This window comes from Callorhinus ursinus, unplaced genomic scaffold (assembly GCF_003265705.2).
Source record: "Callorhinus ursinus isolate GAN/ISIS: 27379988/994484 unplaced genomic scaffold, GSC_fseal_2.0 scaffold25, whole genome shotgun sequence".
NCBI classification, from domain to species: domain Eukaryota; kingdom Metazoa; phylum Chordata; class Mammalia; order Carnivora; family Otariidae; genus Callorhinus; species Callorhinus ursinus.
This window is the reverse complement of record NW_027397087.1, coordinates 11341233-11363413: the sequence shown is the minus strand read 5'-3', so window position 1 is coordinate 11363413 and position 22181 is coordinate 11341233. Positions and strand designations below refer to the sequence as shown.

The 22181-nt window shown below is 35.6% G+C and overlaps 1 protein-coding gene and 1 pseudogene across 1 annotated transcript; one reads left to right on the top strand and one right to left on the bottom strand.

Moving 5' to 3' along the window:
- Nucleotides 1-1185: 1185 nt before the first annotated feature.
- Nucleotides 1186-20915, bottom strand: TERB2 (telomere repeat binding bouquet formation protein 2). The gene is made up of 7 exons (XM_025883565.2): nucleotides 20659-20915; nucleotides 20463-20544; nucleotides 19604-19743; nucleotides 17333-17394; nucleotides 14457-14542; nucleotides 8393-8481; nucleotides 1186-2486 (listed from the first exon to the last, which is right to left on the bottom strand). The coding sequence occupies exons 1-7, from the start codon at nucleotides 20720-20722 to the stop codon at nucleotides 2344-2346; spliced, it is 666 nt and encodes a 221-aa protein (XP_025739350.1). The 5' UTR covers nucleotides 20723-20915; the 3' UTR covers nucleotides 1186-2343.
- Nucleotides 20505-22181, top strand: part of LOC112832926 (dihydrofolate reductase pseudogene) — a 73390-nt pseudogene continuing 71713 nt past the window's right edge.

Below are 22181 nucleotides of genomic sequence, written 5' to 3'. Positions count from 1 at the left end.
TTTCTGCTGTGCAATGATTGACCAAAACATTGGGACATAGCCATACTTAACTTCAAGTGAGACTGAGAATATGGTCTTTATCCCAGGTAGCATGTGTCCAGGTAGAAATTAGGGGTTCTGTCATCATGAAAGAAAGGGAAACACACATTCAGAAAAAACTAGCAGACTCTTCCAATAACTCATAATTTATTTAATGTCACAAAACCCTACCAAAAGCTAGAGAAAAAAAATCTGGTCACAAAGGATGAAAGAAATAAGATGAACTAAGAGCTATACACTAAATTAAGCAGTATGAGGAATGACTATGCCTAATAGTGAAAAGCATCAGAGGAGATATGTTTGCAAAAGGGTAGAGAAATAACCAAAAGTTCTAAAGTGGGGAGAGCATTTTTATAAGATGGGAGCCAGAGGCAATATCCGTCAGACATACTAGGCAAATAAAAAGAAGTGTTTTAAATGAGCAATAAGTAAAATCATACTTTCTTTCACTTCCCATTAAGACCATCAATTTTTAACAGAACACTTTATCTTTGCCTATTTTATTTGTTCATATGTTTCTAATTCCTGAAAGGCTTATGTAATCAACTGATTTTTTTGCTTCTGGTAGTATTTCAAGGATATGCATTGCACCTGGCCTTTTCTATACTCCTAAAGATATAATTACCTTTGTTTGGAAACCACTGTGGTTGTAGTTTTTTATTTACTATATTAACACTATCAAAAAAATACTTGAACATTTCCAAGAAATCTCAGTGTATACAACTTAATGTACATTTACTTAATCCTTTTAATAATTAATTTAAGATCCACAGACAGGCTTGGTTTCTATGTAAGAAACAATTTAATGTGACTGAGATAAAGTGTTCAGGAGAGATAATATTTAATATGTTTCAGGAAAAGGTCATTAACATTTAGTTTAGTTTTTTGTTTTTGTTTTTTTTTAGTTTAAAAATTCAGAAGAGTTTAATCACAAATACAAATATAAATAAGGAAAAGTTACCATAAGGGGAAAATAGAGCTTTCAAATGATGATGCTGAGATTACTATAATAATGTTGTATTATGAAATTTGAGTCATGGGAGAAAGGCCAGGGCCCAAGTATACCCAAATGATCCAAACACTTTTATTTACTTATTTTTTTTAAAAGATTTTATTTATTTATTTGACAGAGAGAGAGAGAGCGAGAGCAGGAACACAAGCAGGGGGAGTGGGAGAGGGAGAAGCAGGCTTCCCGCTGAGCGGGGAACCTGATGCAGGGCTTGATCTCAGGACCCTGGGATCATGACCTGAACCCAAGGCAGACACTTAACGACTGAGCCACCCAGACACCCCCGATCCAAACACTTTTAAAAAAGTGCATTTTCTTTAGATAATTCTACAGTTGGTATGCACTTCCTAGGAGAAAGTACAGTTTTAAAAAGATTTCACAAAAAATATATCATGTATATAAAGTAATAAATCCACCAGATTCTATATAGCATGACCATATGAATAAAGATAAGTTACTGTCTTGAAATCATTATTTAAAAAATAAGCCAAGCATGTTGGCTGATTTCTGGTCCCCTTTGCAGATCTGCCATCAATTATATCTGAAACAGGCTAAAGGATATACCATGTGAGACAGTGGGGAGAAACTGACTTGGAAAATCAAGACAGTCATGTTCTAGTCCTTATTTGGACCCCGGTTAGTCACCCTAGGCAAAACAGCCTTTGAAGGCCTTCACTTCCTCATTGTTTTCTAAGGGTCTTTCCAGCACTGTAATTCTAAGTTGACTTGAGGGCTCATTTCGGATGAAATAGCATTGTTTACATTAAATCACTTCTGGTACTTGTTATCAGGAACTGTCCACACATGAAGTCTGAATCATTAAAATGTTTTACTCCATATTTTTCCAGCCAGAAACAGTAATTTACTCAACAATAACATTCTAATTTTTAAAAATCAAAATAAGACGACCAGAATCATTAAACTCAGTATTCACAGCATTGAACCTAGAAAAAAATGTATAATTAATAGACTGTTAAAGCCAAAAGAGCATATGACAGAGAGAGAGAGAGTCTGAGACTTCTTATGAAGTGTTTCAATGACAATTATTACTCCATAACAACTGGGTACTCAGGATCTGTGGACATAACATTACAAGCTGGGGGGAAAAATCCAGCCCAAATGTCAAATCATGGAGCCAGAATGATTCTGAATTTCCTAAAGACACATTCTGAGAAAGAAACAGAATTCTCCCCCATTTCCCCATCCCCCTGTCCCAAAGGGGAGAATGTAAAATTATGCACATCTTTGGTAATATTTTAGAAAAAATAAACGCCTAGATATAAAGACAATTAAACTTAACATTTTCTCTTCAATTTGTTTTTTATAGCAGACATGTTAATTTCATTTTGAACATGGTATGCCAAATATCCTGAGCTTCCAGGAATAAAGTCATGTAGCTCCCCAAGGAATTTCTTCATGGCATCAATTGATATATAACCTACAAAATAAAATATATATATATATATTTGAAATCCTATCATACTGTTTTTCAATATCTTTGATTTATTAGAGTTACGATTTCTTTGTTTTTTTTTCTTAAGATTTTATTTCTCTATTTGACAGAGAGAGACACAGTGAGAGAAGGAACACAAGCAGGGGGAGCGGGAGAGGGAGAAGCAGGCTTCCTGCAGAGCAGGGAGCCTGATGCGGGGCTTGATCCCAGGACCCTGGGATCATGACCTGAGCTGAAGGCAGACACTTAACGCCTGAGCCACCCAGGCGCCGCTAAAGTTATGATTTCTAAAGAATGTTTTTAGAAAGAGGTAAAAAGAAGAAATAATGCCAGGGAGAAGATTCTCCATGAAACTTGATAATTACCAGGGAATACCCCTCCTTCCCAATTCCCCACTCCCTGCAACATTCTACCTCTTATTTTATTTATTTATTTATTTTTAAAGATTTTATTTATTTATTTTAGAGAGAGAGAGTGTGCAAGCAGGGGAGGAGCAGAGGGAGAGGGAGACAGTCTCCAGCAGACTCCACGCTGAGCGCAGAGCCTGACTCGGGGCTCGATCCCAGGACCTGAGATCATGACCTGAGCTAAAACCAAGAATTGGACACTTAACCAACTGAACCACCCAGGAGCCCCTTCCAGCTCCTTTTAAAACACAAATATTTGATTATCCACTTTGACTACTGAGAGTGTAATGTCCAGGTTGGGGGTAAAACATGAAGTACCTAGACCAAAATAACTGGGAAGTGTGTCTGGCTTAGAGTATAATCACTTAGAACTAACTATCCAAGTAGCTACTGTAACAGCACAAACAGCTTATCTTCACTAGTAGAGCAGGGAACACTTTCCTGCACTGCTAACACTGAGATAACATTCTTTAATAAGAAATTAAGGGAAGGGGGGCCTGGGTGGCTCAGTCGTTAAGTGTCTGCCTTGGGCTCAGGTCATGATCCCAGGGTCCTGGGATCAAGTCCCGCATCAGGCTCCCTGCTCCCCAGGAAGCCTGCTTCTCCCTCTCCCACTCTCCCTACTTGTGTTTCCTCTCTCACTGTATCTCTCTCTGTCAAATAAATAAAATCTTAAAAAAAAAAACTGGGGGCGCCTGGGTGGCTTAGTCAGTTAAGCGACTGCCTTCGGCTCAGGTCATGATCCTGGAGTCCCGGGATCGAGTCCCGCATCGGGCTCCCTGCTCGGCGGGGAGTCTGCTTCTCCCTCTGACCCTCCCCCCTCTCATGTGCTCTCTCTCTCTCTCTCTCTCATTCTCAGTCTCTCAAAATAAATAAATAAATCTTTAAAAAAAAAACTGACACCTAATTTAATAGTCAATACTGTATGAGAAAAATTCTGGTAGAGCTCAAAGATGATTGATTTTAGAACACCACCACCATTAACATGTGGTACATATGCATATAGTTTGATTGCTTCTAATAATATGTGATAAATTGACGGTTAATAAATTAACTATGAATTTGCGAATATAAAACTGATTAGTGTCTTTAAAGATATTTTAATCATAATCATTTACTTTAGAAAATCTCTTGAAGCACTATGACTATACTCCATATGGTTCATGATCTTTGCCTAATGACTAGGTTTCTGTGTAAAATAAACTAGTACAGAAAAATATTAACATTTAATATTAATTAATGCACATTAATATGCAGTTAATTGCACATATACACTGTGTGAAGTTGCTAAAGATATGTGTGAGGATAGGAATTTTAAAAATAATTATTACATTAATAAAAATATTTCTATAAGAAGTATTGGACATTTATGCATCAGAAATGGATTATTCTAGCAGTTTTGAAGTAGTTAGGACTTTAGGCTGAAGTTGATTGACACTCAATTTAAACTAGCTTATAAGATCTTATTTATTTGACAGAGAGAGACACCCAAGCAGGGGGAGTGGGAGAGGGAGAAGCAGGCTTCCCGCTGAGCAGGGAGCCCGATGTAGGGCTCGATCCCAGGACCCTGGGATCATGACCTGAGCCAAAGGCAGATGCTTAACGACTGAGCCACCCAGGCACCCTCAATTTAAACTAGCTTAAATGAAAGGGGAGTCTACTAGAAAGACTGCTATATCAACCAAACTGCGGGGAAGGCAGACACTTCTGTGTGGGCCTCAGAAGTAACCAGAACTCATGTCTGTCTCTCACTGGTATCCAGTTTTTCCTGCATGTTAATTTCAATTTTTCTCTCTTGAGGCAAGTTGACTTTCTTTACATGGTAGGAAACATGGAACTACAATGGCTCCTAAGTTTTAGATCTTAAGAGCTATGGTCACCCAAATGAGAGTGATTTGACTGGCTGCATTCCATGTATAAAAATCTAGAGAAAGAGCTGTGACTGGCCCAACTCAAATCAGGTATTCATTCCCAAGGCAACAGTTGGGGGTGAGGAGAAAGCTCATATTTTAGAAAATGACTGTTTCTGTGTAAATCAGATGTACTGGGGGAAGAAAAGAGAGTTCCTAGGAAAGGTATTCTATATGTGTCTGTGGTAGCCAGCCTCCCAGATGGCTCTAAATGATCCCTATCTCTTGGTATTCACAAATTTGTGTAGTCTCTAGAAGGAGACTCTGTACTTGGGTTGGTCTATATGACCAACAGCACATGGCAGAAGTGATTATATGCCACTTCTAAGAGTAGAATATAAAAAAAGACAGTGGCTTCTGTCTTGGGTATGCTCTCTTTCCCCCCTGCATTCCTCTCTCTGAGGAAAGCAAGCTGCCATGTTGTGAAGAGCCTTATGGAGAGGCCCACTTGGGGAGGACTTTGGCCTTTGGCCAAAAATCAGCAAGGACCCGAGGCTTGCCATAACTACACGAGTGAGCTTTGAAATGGATTTTCCAATCCCATTTGTGCCTTGGAGTAACTGCAGCCTAGCTGGCAACTTAACTGCAACCTTATGAGAGACTTTGAGACAGAAGTATCTAATTAAGATGCTCCTGGATTCCTGGCCCTCAGAAACTATCAAGTAATAAATGTTGGCTTTAAGCTGCTAACTTTTAGAGCAATTTGCTACACAGTGATAGGTAACTAATACAGTATCCATTATAGGTTCCCAAACTTTTAGTTATCAGAACTTTTTGGTTTGAAAATTTTTACCTGCAAGATATTTACAATTAATTTTTTTAAAAGATCTTATCTATGAGAGAGAGAGAGAGAGCATGAGCATAAGCAGGGGGAGGCAGAGGGAGAAGTAGACTCCCCACTGAGCAGGGAGCCCAATGCGGGACTTGATCTCAGGACCCTGGGATCATGACCTGAGCTGAAGGCAGCCGCTTAACCAACTGAGCCACCCAGGTGCCCCTATAATTATTAATTTTTAAAAATTAGTCACACATGTAGCTATCAATCAGAACTTCTTATCATGGGTGATAACTAGTGATATCAGACTAAAATAATTCCAGCCAAAAGTAAAAAATAAACAAAAACAGACCCAGAAAATCCCTTGATATTTTGTGGGACATTTATGGGACATTTGGCACTATCTGAAGATATTTTTGGTTGTCACAACTTGGGGCCACGAGTTCTAGGGCATAGTTCCAACTTGTATTTTCTGCAAACTAAAATCTAATTAGTTCTATTTTTAAGAGACTTAACATTCACTGAACTGAACCCAACCCATTTTGAGGAAGAGACAGTCAAGTTACAGTCACAAAAATTGCTACCACTGTCTAAATTAGAACTGTCACTCACTATATTCCAACAAGAAGTTATTCTTTCCTGTACCAGCAGATGGGCATGATAAAAAAAAAGGGGGGGGAATACTTGTCATTTCACATCAAAATTAAAGCCAAAGAATCATCTCTAAAGATTGAATCTTTCTTCCAAGAAAGTGCTATTTAAAATTTTAAAAACATTTTAATATAGGGGCAGCACCTGGCTGGCTCAGTCAGAAGAGCATGTGACTCTTGATCTCAGGGTTGTGAGTTGGAGCCCAATGCTGGGTGTGGAGGTTACTTAAAATAAACAAACAAACAAACTTAAAAAAATAAAACAAGATTTTAGTGTAGAAATATAAGGAAAGAAAAGAATCAAGCAAATAAAAAGATTAGAAAATTTTACTATGGTTTATCAATAAAATTAATAAAAGATTATCACAGGTTGAAATCTTACTTTAAAAATTCTGACTAATGATTATTTTTATAGTTCTTTTTTAGTTTGCTTTTAATACAACACTGTCATGTCTTTTGAATAGTCAGGCAGCCATGAAACACAGTGGCATTGTTACATGTCCAAATCTAAGCATTTGTCTTTATTGTATGGCTGATTTTAATATTTATCATTGATTTTTAAAATATGTTATCAAACACTTCGTAAGTCCAAATGAACATGAGACATTTAGAATCTGGTGATAGAGTTGCCTGAAACAAAATCAATACCAGAATATGCCACAACTATGGTTTAAGGTGTACCTACATTTCATCTGAATGTTTAAGCCTAGGGATAAATCAGGGTAGCAATAGCTGCTCTCGGTATTAGAACAAGTACTTCTACTAGTTCATTGTCCTTTGCAGCCCACAATTGCTCCTAAGAACCCCAGAACTGACTTCTCTGTCAAAGCTGGGTAACAGTTTTCTTTGATGTCTCCAAGTCTCAGCCTCAAACGACACATTAAAAGGTCTTTTTTTTTTTTTAAGATTTTATTTATTTGTCAGAGAAAGAGAGAGAGCACAAGCAGGGGGGCAGCAGGCAGAGGGAGAAGCAGACTCCCCGCTGAGCAAGGAGCCCGATGCAGGACTCGATCCCAGGACCCTGGGATCATGACCTGAGCCAAAGGCAGACGCTTAAAGACTGAGCCACCCAGGTGTCCTTAAAAGTTCTTTTAAAGTGCTTTTCTAAAGGCTATTAACAGAAGAAAAAAAATAATGAAACAAATGGCTAGACCAAAAGGTAAGAAGGAATAGTACTAGGAGAGAAGACATCTAGGAATTTGTGGACTAGTTCCAAGAGTCTGATAAAGAGAATGTGATAAATATACAAATGGTTTTTCAAATGGAATTTCAAAAACTATACTTTTTAAGTTGCTATGTTTTAAACACAATTAAAAAAAAAACTCTATTTTTAAAATGATACATGACCCGGGTGACTGGGTGGCTCAGTCATTAAACGTCTGCCTTCGGCTCAGGTCATGATCTCAGGGTCCTGGGATGGAGCCCAGCATGGGGTTCCCTGCTCAGCAGGAAGCCTGCTTCTCCCTCTCCCACACCCTGTGCTTGTGTTTCTTCTCTCGCTTTCTCTCTCTCTGTCAAATAATAAATAAAATCTTTAAAAGAGAAATGATCAATGACCCTAACTAAATACTACTCAGATCAAAGTATCTAAAACATCGACCTCACTCACCACTATCCCAATCCCAATGGCCACTTTCACCTGATTCCCTTGGTTCCATCCTCTCATGTCAGCCTTAGAAAGCTGTCTTTCTTTATGTCAGGCACTAGAAAACCCAAATACGGAGTCCGTGGACACCTGTGAACCTCTTTAAATTATATGTAAAGTTGTATGTTATGTTTGTGTGTGTTTGTATGCTAGGGAAAGTGTCTATGTTTCATCAGATTCTCAAAGGAAACTATGATTAGAGTTGTCCATATAATTTATCTTCCAAACTGGGACACCTGAGAGTAAAAAACTGATGCCAGGACAACAGACATAAACTGGGACTGTTTTGTGTAAACAGGGATGTGTATTCATGCTACCAATAGACGAGCATTTTAACAAAATATGGGACTTATCTCTGGGTCAATTCCGCAGATTTATTTAATGCATTGTTGTACCTTTGTTGTAATGCATGTTGTACATATATTTAATGCTTTATTGTACAAAATATTCTTTTGTTTCTTTCCTACTTGGGTTTTCTCTAAATTTTATTTTATTTTAAATTACCTGTTACCATGTTGTTCACTGGATAATTCTGAAGAGGGAAGTACATCTGCTTTTCTGTAACTGGAGTCCTTATAAAATGCTTTTCTGTGCTATAAAATGAAACATACAGAAAGTCACATTTATATTTGTTTTTTCCTGAGAAATTATTCCAGGCAATATATATAGTAATCTATTTGCTCTAGAGCAGACTTCAATCTTATTGGGTGAAAATGTTATGTGTGGACTTCTTTTGTGCTTCTAAGTAATACAAGTTCCCATACAGATATTTTCGGTTTTCTTGGCCACTTCAAAAAACATATATTTTGTGTATGTAGGGGCATAAGTCTTTTTCTCAATATTATTAAAAGCAAAATAATTCAGTAATACTTTATAATTAAATGAAATATATATACATATGTAATCTTATGCCAAGGAAAGTATAGTGGGCTCTATTTTAAATAATCACAGCATTTTTTGTTATTCAGTGTTTAAATAATTGGAACTCTGTTAACTAGTATTTTAATGCTTTATATAAAAAATGAAATCTGGGAAAATCATGAGGTACACTAAGATTCTGAAGTGACTTCTGAGTTAAAAAGAAAAAAAGTTAAAGTATTCTGAGTGTGGTTGTGTAGTATAATTAATCATATTCTAACTTTTAAGAGCTTAGTAGTTTTCAACTAAAATATTCTATTTTCCAACTGTGCCAAATAACAATGTTTACTGTATTTAGACTACATATAACCAATAGATAATATAATTATATGAAAATAAAAACCTCAATAATTAAAAGTTGGGGTCATCCTTAATTTATTATTTTCCTTAAAAAATCTAAAATTACACTTAGCAATAGAAAAGCTTTATTTTCAATTTGTTTAAAAATTAGATTTCATCTTAACTCTTCTAAAAGAAACTACAGCTCAGTTAGGATAAGATCCTTCAAATAAAGCAAAATACTGTTCCCAGAAGAGTTAGGGACTCTAAAAGGATAACCATTATTATTATTTACTATGGCTTTAAAATTTCTGGCTGAGCAATGAAATGGGGAAGGGTAGAGAAAGAAATGGAAGAGATATTTAGTCTTTTTACTAGAAACAATCTTTCATATGAACAAATGATATGATTATGCACCCTGAAAAGCCAAGAGAATCACTGAAATATTTCTGGAATCTTAAAGAGTCCAAGTGGGTAGTTGTAAGACAAATATCCCCAAATCAATAACTTTCTTATATAATAGCAATAATAAAAAATAAATGGAAAAAATGATCCAACCCATAGCAGCAACAAAATTCATAAAAATCTAGAAATAACCATAACAAGAAATTTATGATTCTATATGCAGAAAAATAGGAAACTTTACTGAGATATAGAAAAGGAAAATAAAGAAAAACAAGAAACATTCTCCTGAATAGGAATACTGAAAATTATAAAGTCATCAATTCTCAAAATTTAACACAATTCTCAGTAGGGATTTTAGAGGTTAAGAAAAAAATAATTCTAAAGTTTACCTGAAGAGCAATATGTTAGAAGATCTAATAGGAGGCAGACCAAATTTATAATAGAATGGACAAAAAATACCTAGCAATCTTAAAAGACAAATAAGATTTATATGAAGAAAATATGAAAATGTTCCTTAAGGGCCATAAAAGAAAATTTGAACAAGTGGGAAAAAATACCATTTTCTCAGATAGAAAGATTCAATATCAGAGGTAGTCTCCCTAAGTTAATCTATACATTTTTTGTAATGTCACCAGAAATAACAACAGTAATTTTTAAAAAATATATGAACAAGGTGTCTCTAAAATTCAGATAGAAAAATAAACCAGAAAGAATAGCAAGAGTAAAGAGGAAAAACTAGCACTAGATATCAAATCGTATTATAAATAACTAAAACAGAGTGGTGCTGTTGCATGACAAATGTATGGAATATAAAAATATAAAATGCAGAAACAGACCCAAATACTTACAGGGATCTAACATCTGATAAAGGTGGCATTTTAAGACAGGGTGTGTGTGGGGGAGATAAATTATTTAATCAATAACCACAAGTAGTTAGCTATCTGGAGGAAAAAAAAGAAAGTGGATCCCCACCTCACATCTTACACCAAGATATATTCCAAATGTGTCACAGATTTAAACTGGAAAATAAGGAAATCATTAAGAAGAAACCATAGCAAAAAATAATAATGATAATAATCTTAAGAGTAGGAAGACTTCCCTAAGTACAACACAAAACCTGAAAGCCATTAAAGAAAATGTTAATAAGCACGAACGTATATACAGTAAAACATATTTGCATGACAAAATCCAACATTTTTTAAAGTCAAAAGACAATAGGCTAAGAATTAATTGTAACTTATTTCATAATGAAGTAATTCTCCTAAAACGTAAAGGGTTCTTATCAAAAAATAAAAGCAAAACTCAATCAATAGAAAAATGTGTGAAGGATATGAACAGTTCACAGAAAAGGAGATATAAGCAGTTCTCAAATATATGAAGACACTCAACCTCATTCATCAAAATAGCAATTCAAACAAAACTAGACTGAGATACCACTTTATACCTACCACATTAGCAAAGACCAAAATATATGATAGTACTCTGTGTTGGAGAAGGTATAGGGTTAATAAGATGACTAACCATCCCAGTTTATCCTAGACTGAGGGATTTCTCAGGACATGGGGCTTTTCAGTGTTAAAATCAGGACAGTTCTAAGCAAACCTGGATGTTTGGTTACCCTAGCTGGAAAAGGCACTTTTATACACAACCAGTAGGAGCATAAATTGGTTTAACCTGGATGGAGGGCAATTTGATAAGACCTATCAAGGATACAAATCTACATGCCTTTTGACCTCGTAAGAATTACCCTAGAGATACTCATACACACAAAATGACATTACATAATCATTCACTGAAGCACTGTTTTTAATAGCAAATTAGAAATTACCTAAAAATCCATTAAAATAAGCAACTAGTTAAATAAATTATGATAAATCCACATAGTAGAACACTATACAGAGCAAAAATGAAAAAGCTCTTTATGTAATACTATGGAATGATCTCTAAGGTAAATTACTGAGTGAAAAAAGGCAAGGGACTGAATAGGGCTTATAGTCTATCACTATTTGTAAGAAAAAGGAGAAATGAAAATACTTATATGAATTTGTTAGTATATGCACATATAAGAAATTATAATATTGGTTACTTCTGGGAGGGAAACTGGCTCACTAGGGACCAGTATTTTCATAGTATCCCCTTTTGTATAAGTTGGATTTTGATAATTAAAATTTGAAAATGGAAAAATATTATGTAGGCATGAAGAACTAAGGAAAAGATTTTTAAAAGGAGAGTAATGAGTTTGGGACTTGCCTTGTCAGGTATTAAAATACATAAATGAAGTTATATAACTTAAAAGAATATTGTATTGATATAGAAATAGATCCACAGATTAATGGAATAAAACAAATAGTTTAAAAAGAGATCTCCATATACTAAAAAAATATGACAAAGGGAAATTACACATCAGTTGGAAATAGATTTATTATTAAAAAAACCAGTGGAGACTTTTTATTTGCAAAACAAAATCAATTTAGATCTTTATCTATTACCATACACCAAAATAAATATCTGCAGAATTTAAAATTGATTTGATCTCTGAATGGGAAAGAACTTTTCTGATCATAAAAGCAACTAAAGAAATTACAAAGGAAAAGTGATCAATTTAATGATGCAAAAATTTAAAATTTGTATCTCTAAAAAAGTATAAACCAGACAACAAACTGAGGATATAATGTGACAAACTGGCAAAAGGATAATAAAGCTATTACATAAAGATGCCAGACAAGTTGATAAGAAAAACAATAAAGCCCCCAATAAAAAAGGGAGAAAGGATAAAAACAAACCACAGAAAAGAAATATAAAATGCTAATAAATTCAAAAAGGTTCAAAGCCATTAGTAATCAAGAAAAATGCACACGAAAACAAGATGTATTTGTATAAAACTAGCAAGAGGTGGTAGTTATCGCTAAACGGTGGGGTTGCTTATAATTTAAATTTTCTTTATTTTCTATTTTGACAAATTACATGCATTATGTTTATAATAGAATAATTAAATTCATGCAATTTTCAGAAGATTTGGGGGAACATATTGAGAAGTGGAAACAGCATAGTGATTAAGAGTTTGGATTCTGGATCAGCTAGACATAGCTTCAAATTCAGCTTCACTATACGAGTTAATGTTGGGTGACATTTAGCTCTCTAACTTGTTTCCTCAATTGTGAGATGGGGCTAATATTTATCTATTTTACAAGGTTATGAGAGTCAAATGAACTGATAAGCTCACAAGTGTCTTACATTTAGCAAGTGTTTAATAACTGGTTCATCACTTACTATTCAGCATCACTAGTAGAATGCCAACGAAGCAAATGCTTTCTGAGTAAGGGCAAAGTATTTTTTATCTATGTTCACACTGCACCCTCTGGTGGTTCCTTAAAGAAAAGGCTCTAGGTTAGATACCTTCCTAAGGTATCTATTCATATCCTTTGTCCATTGTTATTGTTATTGGATTGGACATATTTTCCCCAAATTTGGAAGCCCCCTTTGTATCTTAAACTAGTTTTTATCAGATGTTTTTTTAAGTGCATATTTTTCTTTTGACTTAGTTTATGGTGTTTTTATTGCCATGTACAAGTTTAAAATATTTTTGGTAGTCACACTTACCAATCTTTTCCTTGATGGCCTCCATGTTTTGCAGGGCAACAATTTCTTAAAGAACTTATGTATCTGATATCTTTCCTAGTCAAGTTAATCACTGGGAGTTACTTCTTATTTTCTATTTCCCAGCCTTCTCTTACAAGGTCGTTAGGATAATTATTCTTTCCTCTATTAATCCCTTAAGAATATCTTCATGGTCTTACCTCTTCTTATTTTTCTTCCTTTTTTTTAACCAGTTTTTTATCTCAAAAAATCATAACAAGTAAGTTCAAGTGCTATACATAGAGATCCCAAGACTTAAAATATGGATTCTCAAACTTAAGTGGTAGAATATCTGGAAGTCACAGGACCATGAAACAATAGTTTACTAAACTTAATTAAATGCACAACTTTGTGTAAACTAGATAACAACTAACTTCAAATTATAACAAACCAAATAGTAGGTACAAAAGATATAAGAAAAAAAACTATAGAAGAAAAACTTAAAATTGAAAAAACTATATAAAGTAAACCCATTAATTTTTATATGGAAGAGAGACAGCTACTATTTGGTCATTTTTATTTCAGCAGACCTTTGAATAGCCAGTACTCCTTATGAGTATTTGAAAACCATGGAACTGGAAAATATGGAATTAGGACTAGATAATAAGCCTGAAACAAAGCGGTCTCTCATAGATTGGCTCTAACACAATGGTAAGTCCATGATTGTCTGTCTTTTTAAATTTAATTTCTTAAACAAAGTAACCACATTACAAACAATTTGGAAAGGAGAGGGGGAAATCACTCAGAACTTCCAATCCTAATAAAATTACTGCTAATATTTCATATATCTTCTTATTTAAAAACTAATGTCACAGTAATCACAATATACATAAATTCTTGTTTCTTTTTTTTTTAATATTTTATTTATTTCTTTGACAGAGAGAGATATAGTGAGAGAGGGAACACAAGCAGGGGGAGCAGGAGAGGGAGAAGCAGGCTTCCCGTGAAGCAGGGAGCCCGATGTGGGGCTCGATCCCAGGACCCTGGGATCATGACCTGAGCCGAAGGCAGACGCCTAACGACTGAGCCACCCGGGTGCCCCTAAATTCTTGTTTCTTTTGTGCAAGGAGAGTCTAGCATAGTGGTTGGCTCTGGAATTAAACTGACCCAGTTCAAATCCAACTTCTCCCCACTTAATAATAAAAGTTTGTATGAATTTGGGCAAATTAATCTATCTAATCCTAGATCTCTTTTGCTGTAAAATGGCAATGGTGATAATGATAATATCAATGGTGTAAGAAGACTGTGAAAATTAAGTGAGATAAACACAGTAAGTGCTCAAAGATGCCTACATTGAATTGAATATCAATGCAGTGTATGAATTCAATACCTTTTGGATAATTCTTTTTCCCGATCTGTTGCTAGTTCATTGCTTTCCCTAAGGGCCTTTATTTCATTTGGTGTTACTTCATCATGCTGTGGATAGCAAAAGAAATCACATTTTTGAAAATCAGCACATCAATGATCCAATCAAAAGTTTTTTTAAAAGTAAAAAAGTAAATTGGCAATATATATCAAGAGTCATAAAAATATTTATACACTTAGATCCATTCAATCTAGTTTGGTGTCAAAAACAAAATTTTGCACACACACACACAATTATACGATTTGTTTTTAGGGCTATGTAATGAAAGCGATGTATTTTTAAAATATCAGCTGTGGTTGTATTAGATTGTAAAATTTTAACTAATTTTATTCTTTTCAATTTTTGAAATTTTCCCTGGCCATGTTACTTTTTAAAAGATAAGGAAACAAAAAACTTAAATTTAACTAAACTTTCTTAAAATCCTTGACTTGAAAATTCCTAGGCTTCCTGTGAGTTACAAATCAAAAACAGGAAGTAAGCTGAACAAATTACATTTCCCCTTCAAAATGAAAATGAAGTATTTAGCTATGGAGTTATGAAAGAACTAAATATATATTAAGCTTTTCAAAATGATTATTTGAAAGTGACTCAGATACTGATACCTGTCACATAATATAATTACTTAATATGCCATTAGGAAATTTCTATGTTTAGATTACAAATCCACCCCAAACAATACTAATGTTCCCCAAATTACTTACCAGATTTACCCTTGTTGTTGCCATTCAATGAAGTACTTTCTACTTATATATTCTATGGTTACATTATTATAATTGGCTAATATCAATCAATATTTTGAAAGAACTAACAAAATCATTTATCATAAGAATATATAATTTCTAGAATCAATCATCACTAGAGGCATAATCTACTAATTCTTTCATAGAAAAAATATTGGATTGGGTAGAACCTGAGAAAATTTGGTTCCGTTTTGCTATTGTCCAGTATGTGAACTAAAACAGGTTTTTAACTTCTCTTTACCTCGGTGTTCTCATTTCTAAATCTGAATGATTAAATTAATGGGCTTTAGGAGCTTTTTAGCTCTAAAGTTCTGCATACTCAATAATTATTGTCAAATAACAACCATTTGATCACCACTCACATCCCTGAAAATACTATGACCACCAAGGATTAGATATTTTGGTCCTTAGAACAACATAGCCAAAGACACTAAAATAACTATGATTTTCAGATAATCACAACTTGGGAAGAAAAAACAAATTAATGAAAGAATACAAAATGCTTAAGCTAATTGTTTGGCTTCAGACATATAAAGATTTTTCTACCTAAGTGTTTATTTTGAAAATTTTCAAACTCTGAAATGTTAGCGAATAATACAGTACTATATACCTTTCACCTAGATTCATAACATGTTAACATTTTTATCACTCTGTATGCCTTCTCTCATTTTTTATTTTTTGCTGGACCATTTGAAAAGGTTTGCAGATATTATGACATTTTACTCCTTAATCTTTAGCTTGCATTTTCTTTCAAAAGCATTCTTTTGTCTTTATAATACCACCATCACAATTAAGAAATTTAACATTAACTCAATATCACCTAGTAGTCCATATTTAAATTTTCCCATTTGTTCTCAAAATGTCTTTTTAACTTTTTATGTGAAAAATATCCAATCCCAGGGTCCTGGGATCGAGTCCCACATCGGCCTCCCTGCTAGGTGGGGAGCCTGCTTCTCCCTCGGCCTCTGCCTCTCTCTCTCTCTCTCTCGTGAATAAAAAAATAAATAAATAAATAAATAAATAAAAAATATCCAGAATCCAATCTGGACTGGATTGGTTGTTATGTCTTTTGATCTAGAACAGTATTCCTGCTTTTGTTTTGTTTTGTTTTTTTATGACATTGTTTTAAAGAGTCTAAGCCAGATAGTTGTTCTGTGATGTCTCACATTCTGAAATTGTCTGGGTGTTAATTAGGTTAAGCATTTTGAACAAGAACACTGTATAGATAACATTGTATGCTTTTTATTATATCACATCAAACTGAACATAATGAGAGGTTATTCCAATTTTGATGATGCTAAATTCTACCAGTTGGTTAAGGTGGCGTCTGCCCGATCTCTCGACTGTGAAGGCACATCACTTACCTTTGTAACCAGTAAGTAATCTGTGGGGTGATAATTTGAGAACATGGTTTTAATATCCATTAATGACCCTGCCTAAATCAATTATTTTATTGGGGGTGGTAGTTACTATTTTATAAGGAAAATTTCCCTTATCCCACCTTTCCTTTCCTTCCTTCCTTCTGTTCTTCTTGTCTTTCTTTATGCTTTTGGAGTATCACTATTGAATCATGGATTCTTTTAAATTTACTGTACTATAACTCATTACTGCCATTCTTCTTGATGCTCAAATTATCCTAAATTTGGCTACTGCATGAAGATTTTGAAGTAAGTTAAAAGCACTGACAAATTTGAAGCAGAATGGCAAAAGCTATAAAAGAGTCAATTTTCAGTATTGTACACATTTATTGAGGGGTATTATTCAAGACATTTAACAAATGACACAACATGGGAATTAGTACATCAGAATCTATGCTGGCAGTAAGAAACTGGTAAATACTGTATCTAATTAATGAAAGAAGCAAATTTTCAAGCTTTTTATATGAATAATTTTATTAATATGAAAATATCTCAAATTTATCAGTGTACTAGTGTGAAAACAATATCAGACTAGATAATGTTCAATAAAAGCATGCCCTTTAAATTCCATAACCTGGATCACTGGTGCTAAAATGTCATAAGTAAACATTTTTCAGATTACATTGCTTTCAAAATTTTTTGAAACTGTAGATTTTAACCAAGTACTTTAATTTATTCTTACCTTCTCTATCAGAAAATGTTGGTCTTGTTCCCAAATAAAACTACCAAGTTTTCTTCTTATTTCTGTGGTAAGAAAAGCAAATTTAAAACTATTTTTAAGTGATTTTGTAGAATTTTCTGAAGTTTACTTGAAGTCTGAATTTTCCAGGCCAGCATTATTCCACTTGCATCAAACTCACCTAAGATACTTGTTTAAAATGCAGATTCTTATTGAATCAGAAGATTGAGGAGGAGCTCAGGAATTTGCATTTCTAACAACCTCCCCAGATGATTCCAAAGCATTATGAGAATCATTGTTGTAAATTTTTTCCTGGAATTTATGCCTTCATTAGATATCTGTGTCTTTAGGCCAACCATTAATAAAGAAGACAATTGTCCAGTTAAAATAAAAGGTATAAATTTCCTTAATTTGTAGAGTAGAGGTCCTCAAGTAATCAATAATTTGGTAAAAGAAGAGTGAAAGAGAAACAGGTCTAGTGGGCATAGTAGTATAGGAATTCTAACAATGCTCAGCATGTCAAAGGACTATGTCATCATCCTTAAGGATCTCAAAAGCTTCCACAGTAGCCCACTTGAGGACAAAAAAGTAACATTCCTCTAGACCTATGTTGGCCAATATAGTAGCCACTGGACTAGCTATATATGGGCACCGTATTGAAATGTGGTTGGTCCAAAGTGAGATGTGCTGTGAGTGTAAAATAAACACTGGATTTCAAAGACTTAGCATCAAAATAAGAATGTAAATATCTCAATAATTTTTATATTGGTTATATATTGAAATGATAATATTTTGGATACATTAGGTTAAATAAGATATATTCTTAAAATTAATTTCACCTAGGGGCACCTGAGTGGCCCAGTTGGTTAAGCGTTTGACTCTTGATTTCGGCTCAGGTCATGATACCAGGGTCATGAGATCAAGTGGGGAGTCTACTTGAGATTCTTTCCCTCTCCCTCTGTCCCTCCCCTTGCTTGGGCTCTCTTTCTCTCTAAAAATAAATAAATCTTTAAAAAATTAATTTCACCTATTTTTATACATCAATTTCTTATTTATACTAGAAAATATAAAATTAGTATGTGGTTCACATTTGCATCTCACACTTCTAGACAATACTGGTCTAGGTGGATAATAATGTATACTTTTTATTCTTAAAAAAGAGCATGTTTTCATTTAAAACAGTCTTTTTAAATTTTACTTATTACTATTATTTTTTTTAAGATTTACTTATTTTAGAGAGGGAGAACATGTATGTGGTGTGTGTGGGGGGTGTGGAACAGAGGGAGAGAGAGTCTTAGAGAGACTCTGCACTGAATGTGGAGCCCCCAACGCAGGGCTTGATTTCACAACCCTGAGATCATGACCTGAGCTGAAACCAAGAGTCTGACACTTAACTGAATCACTCAGGCGCCCCATTATTTATTTTAGAGAGAGAGCACACGCACACATGTGCTCAAGAGAGATGGGGGGGATCTTTAAGCAGGCTCCAGGCCCAGCACAGAGGCTGACGTGGGGCTTGATCTCACAACCCCGGATCATGACCTGAGCCCAAATCAAAAGAGTAGGATGCTTAACCAACTGAGTCACCCAGGCGCCCCAATGTATAAAGAATAATACAAGGGGCGCCTGGGTGGCTCAGTTGGTTAAGCATCTGCCTTCAGCTCAGGTCATGATCCTGGAGTCCTGGGATCAAGCCCCGAGTTGGGCTCCCTGCTCACTGGGGAGCCTTTTTCTCCCTCTCCCTCTGCTGCTTCCCCTGTCTGTGCTCTCTCTCTGTCAAATAAATAAAATCTAAAAAAAAAAAAGAATAATATAAACATATGGGTTCATTATTATAACGAATCTTAAAATTTCATTATAATGAAGAGATTCAAAACTAGCAAACATTTATTAAATGTTCACATGTCACGCTACTTAATATATTATCTCATTTTATCCTCAAAACAATTTGTTAAAGTTCACAAAACTAGTAAATGTTGGATCCTAGCCAGTGAGCACTATGAGGGCAAGATCTGCTTTTTGTCTTATTCACCACTGAATCCTCAGCACCTGGGTTGAAACCTGACACATAGGAGTTTAGTGAATGTGTGAATGAGCAATAAACATACAAAGCTAGAATATACACCCAAAGCAATCTGATCCCAAGTCCATGATTTTCCACTTATATTAAATGATACAAAACACAAAAATCTCTTATTGAGAACAAAGATCAGTCAAGTTGGGAGACCTAGCTGGATTTGGCTAACAGAGATTAGGTAAATGATCTTTGCCAACCTTTTTGCAAGCATGCAGGAGGAAGAATGAAATGACCTAAAGCCACCGAGTTTTTTATTTCAGCGTTAGCTACTGCAGAGAGATAGTAGGCGTGAAAAACTGTAGCATTATCTTCTATGTAATCACGGCTCTGATATATTCTAGGAGAAAGAAAGGAAATATTTTAGGTTATGAAATAAAGAAGAATGTATTCAACCTTTCAAAAGAAAGAATAAGTGAAAGAATAAGTGAGCGGAAGTAGGGATAATGATCTACAGGCAATCAGGACACTGGGAATAAGGGAGTGGGGAGGGGGCAGCCAGGGTGGTGATTAGACCTTTGCTTTGGAATCATAATGTGAAGGGAGATCGCAGGTGGGCGGATTGGAGGCAGAGTAACCTCTCTGAAAGCTACTATGGTCCCACCAAGAACATTGACAGGGGTACACGGTACACGTACCGTGGGGTTTGGCCACCGACTGATTAATGGGGGTGGTGTTGTTATTCACAAGAAACTACTAGGGTTTTAAGTTTGAGAACACAGGACCTGGTGCAGGTGTGAAGGGGCAATCAGGAGATTTGGCAGGAACATACTGAATGTGATAGGCCTTCAAGGCACCACGTAGAGTTGTGGGAGAGACAGGCAGAAACAGAAGACTGGAACTCAGGGAAGACTCGTGGACCAAGGAGGAGGCCAAGTCATTGTGGCAGAAAGGAGAAGAGAAAGGTGGTTTTTATCCCTCCCCCCTTCCCATCTAGGACTGAAAACCTGCTCCTTTCCAGTCTATTACTATCGTCAATATTTCTTATGACTGTGACTTCCATCTTCAGCTCCTGGCTCATTACGACCCAGGAGGCACTGCCAGATGGCCTTCAGGTACCTCAGCGTGTCTGGGTGGGAGGCATCACAGCTGAACAAGAAATCGGCGGCCCTTGGGTCACTGATCGAGCCCCCTTCGGCCACTGTGGAGGCAAGAGCACAAGGTGAGCCTATCCCGTACCCTGGTGCCAAAGCACCGTGGAGAAGAGAGATGCTCTGCCCACCACCTCACCCGCGCCTTCCACCCGGCTGCCTACCCCAGAACTGCCTCAGTTCTCGGCCGACACTGCCGCAGAACCAACCCCGCTGCCCTTGAAACATGGCGATCGGCCTGCGCGCCAGGGTGCGGGGGAGAGGAGGGCCTAACGGGGATCGCTGATTGGGCAGAGGGGCGAAGTCAAGCTCGATGATTGGTTCTCAGAGTAATGGGCGGGAAAAGCCTGAGGCTAAAGGAAGCGGAGTCTGGTCACTCACTACCAGAAAGCTGACCGCCGCGTGGGATTGTGGAGGTGTCTCAGCTTTCCCCTGATATGGCGGAGAAGGGTCAGTCATGCTTGGGAGTTTTAAACCCTCAGTGTTAAAGTTATCGTGCTGTTGTTACAGGCATGGTCACGCGTTCTGTGGCATCACGTGTTATTTTGAAGCCAAACTCATTTTATAATTTCATTTATAAATGTTTCAATTAGAATCTCTAAAAGAGGGGCGCCTAGTGGCTCAGTCGATAAAGCGGCCGCCTTCAGCTCAGGTCATGATCCCGGGGTCCTGGGATCGAGTCCTGAGTCGGACTCCTTGCTCACCAGGGAGCCTGCTTCTGCCTCTCCCTCAGCATGCTGCTTCCCCCGCTTGTGCTCTCTCTCTGTCAAATAAATAAAATCTTAAAGAAAAAAAAAGAATCCCTAAAAGATGAGGACTTTTAGAAAGACAAAACCACAATACCATTTCACACTTAAAAATAATAATTCTTTAATATAGTCAATTTCACCGGTGTTGAAATTTTTGTTTTGTTTTCAAAATTATGCTTTTCTTTTGCAGTTTCCACAATCCACCACCTACCGCCTTACATCAGTTTTGATAAGCTATATTTTTCTGGTGTTGGGTCCATTTAATCTAAAATTTCAAAAATATTGATATAAAGGTCATAAAACATTTTGTTTTTTAATGTCTGCAGGTTCTGTAACAATAGTTCCTTTTTCATTTCTGTTATTAGTTATTTGTGCCATTTTATTTCTTAGTCTCGCCAGAGGTTTGTCAATTTTATTAGTCTTTTCAAAGAACAAACTTACGACTTTGTTGATACTCTTTAATGTATTTTCTGTATCATTAATTTCTGTTCTTATCATTTCCTTGGTCTTAAGCTGCTGTTCTATTAATTTCTTGAAAGAGATGAGTGCCTTTCATTCTGTTTTCTAATATTTGCATATAAGGCTATAAATTTTCTTAAAACTGTTTACTTTAAAATTTCCAAACACGTGACTACGCAGTTATCTTATTGTTAACGATTGCTGGTTTAACTGCATTAAGGTCAAAGAATATTACTTATGTTATTATAATCTTTTAAAATGTATTGAAATTTCCCTTATGATTGAAGTATATGGTCAGTGTTATGTGTGTTTGCAAAGATTATTCGCAGCTGTTGGATATTCTGAGTGTTGGGTGCAGCATTCTGCATGTTTACTGGGTCAAGTTTGTTAATCATATTGTCAGATTTTTCTGTCTGTTACAGAAAGAAGCATATTAAAATCTCCTTTGTGGATTTATTGATTTGTTAATTTTTGCTTTA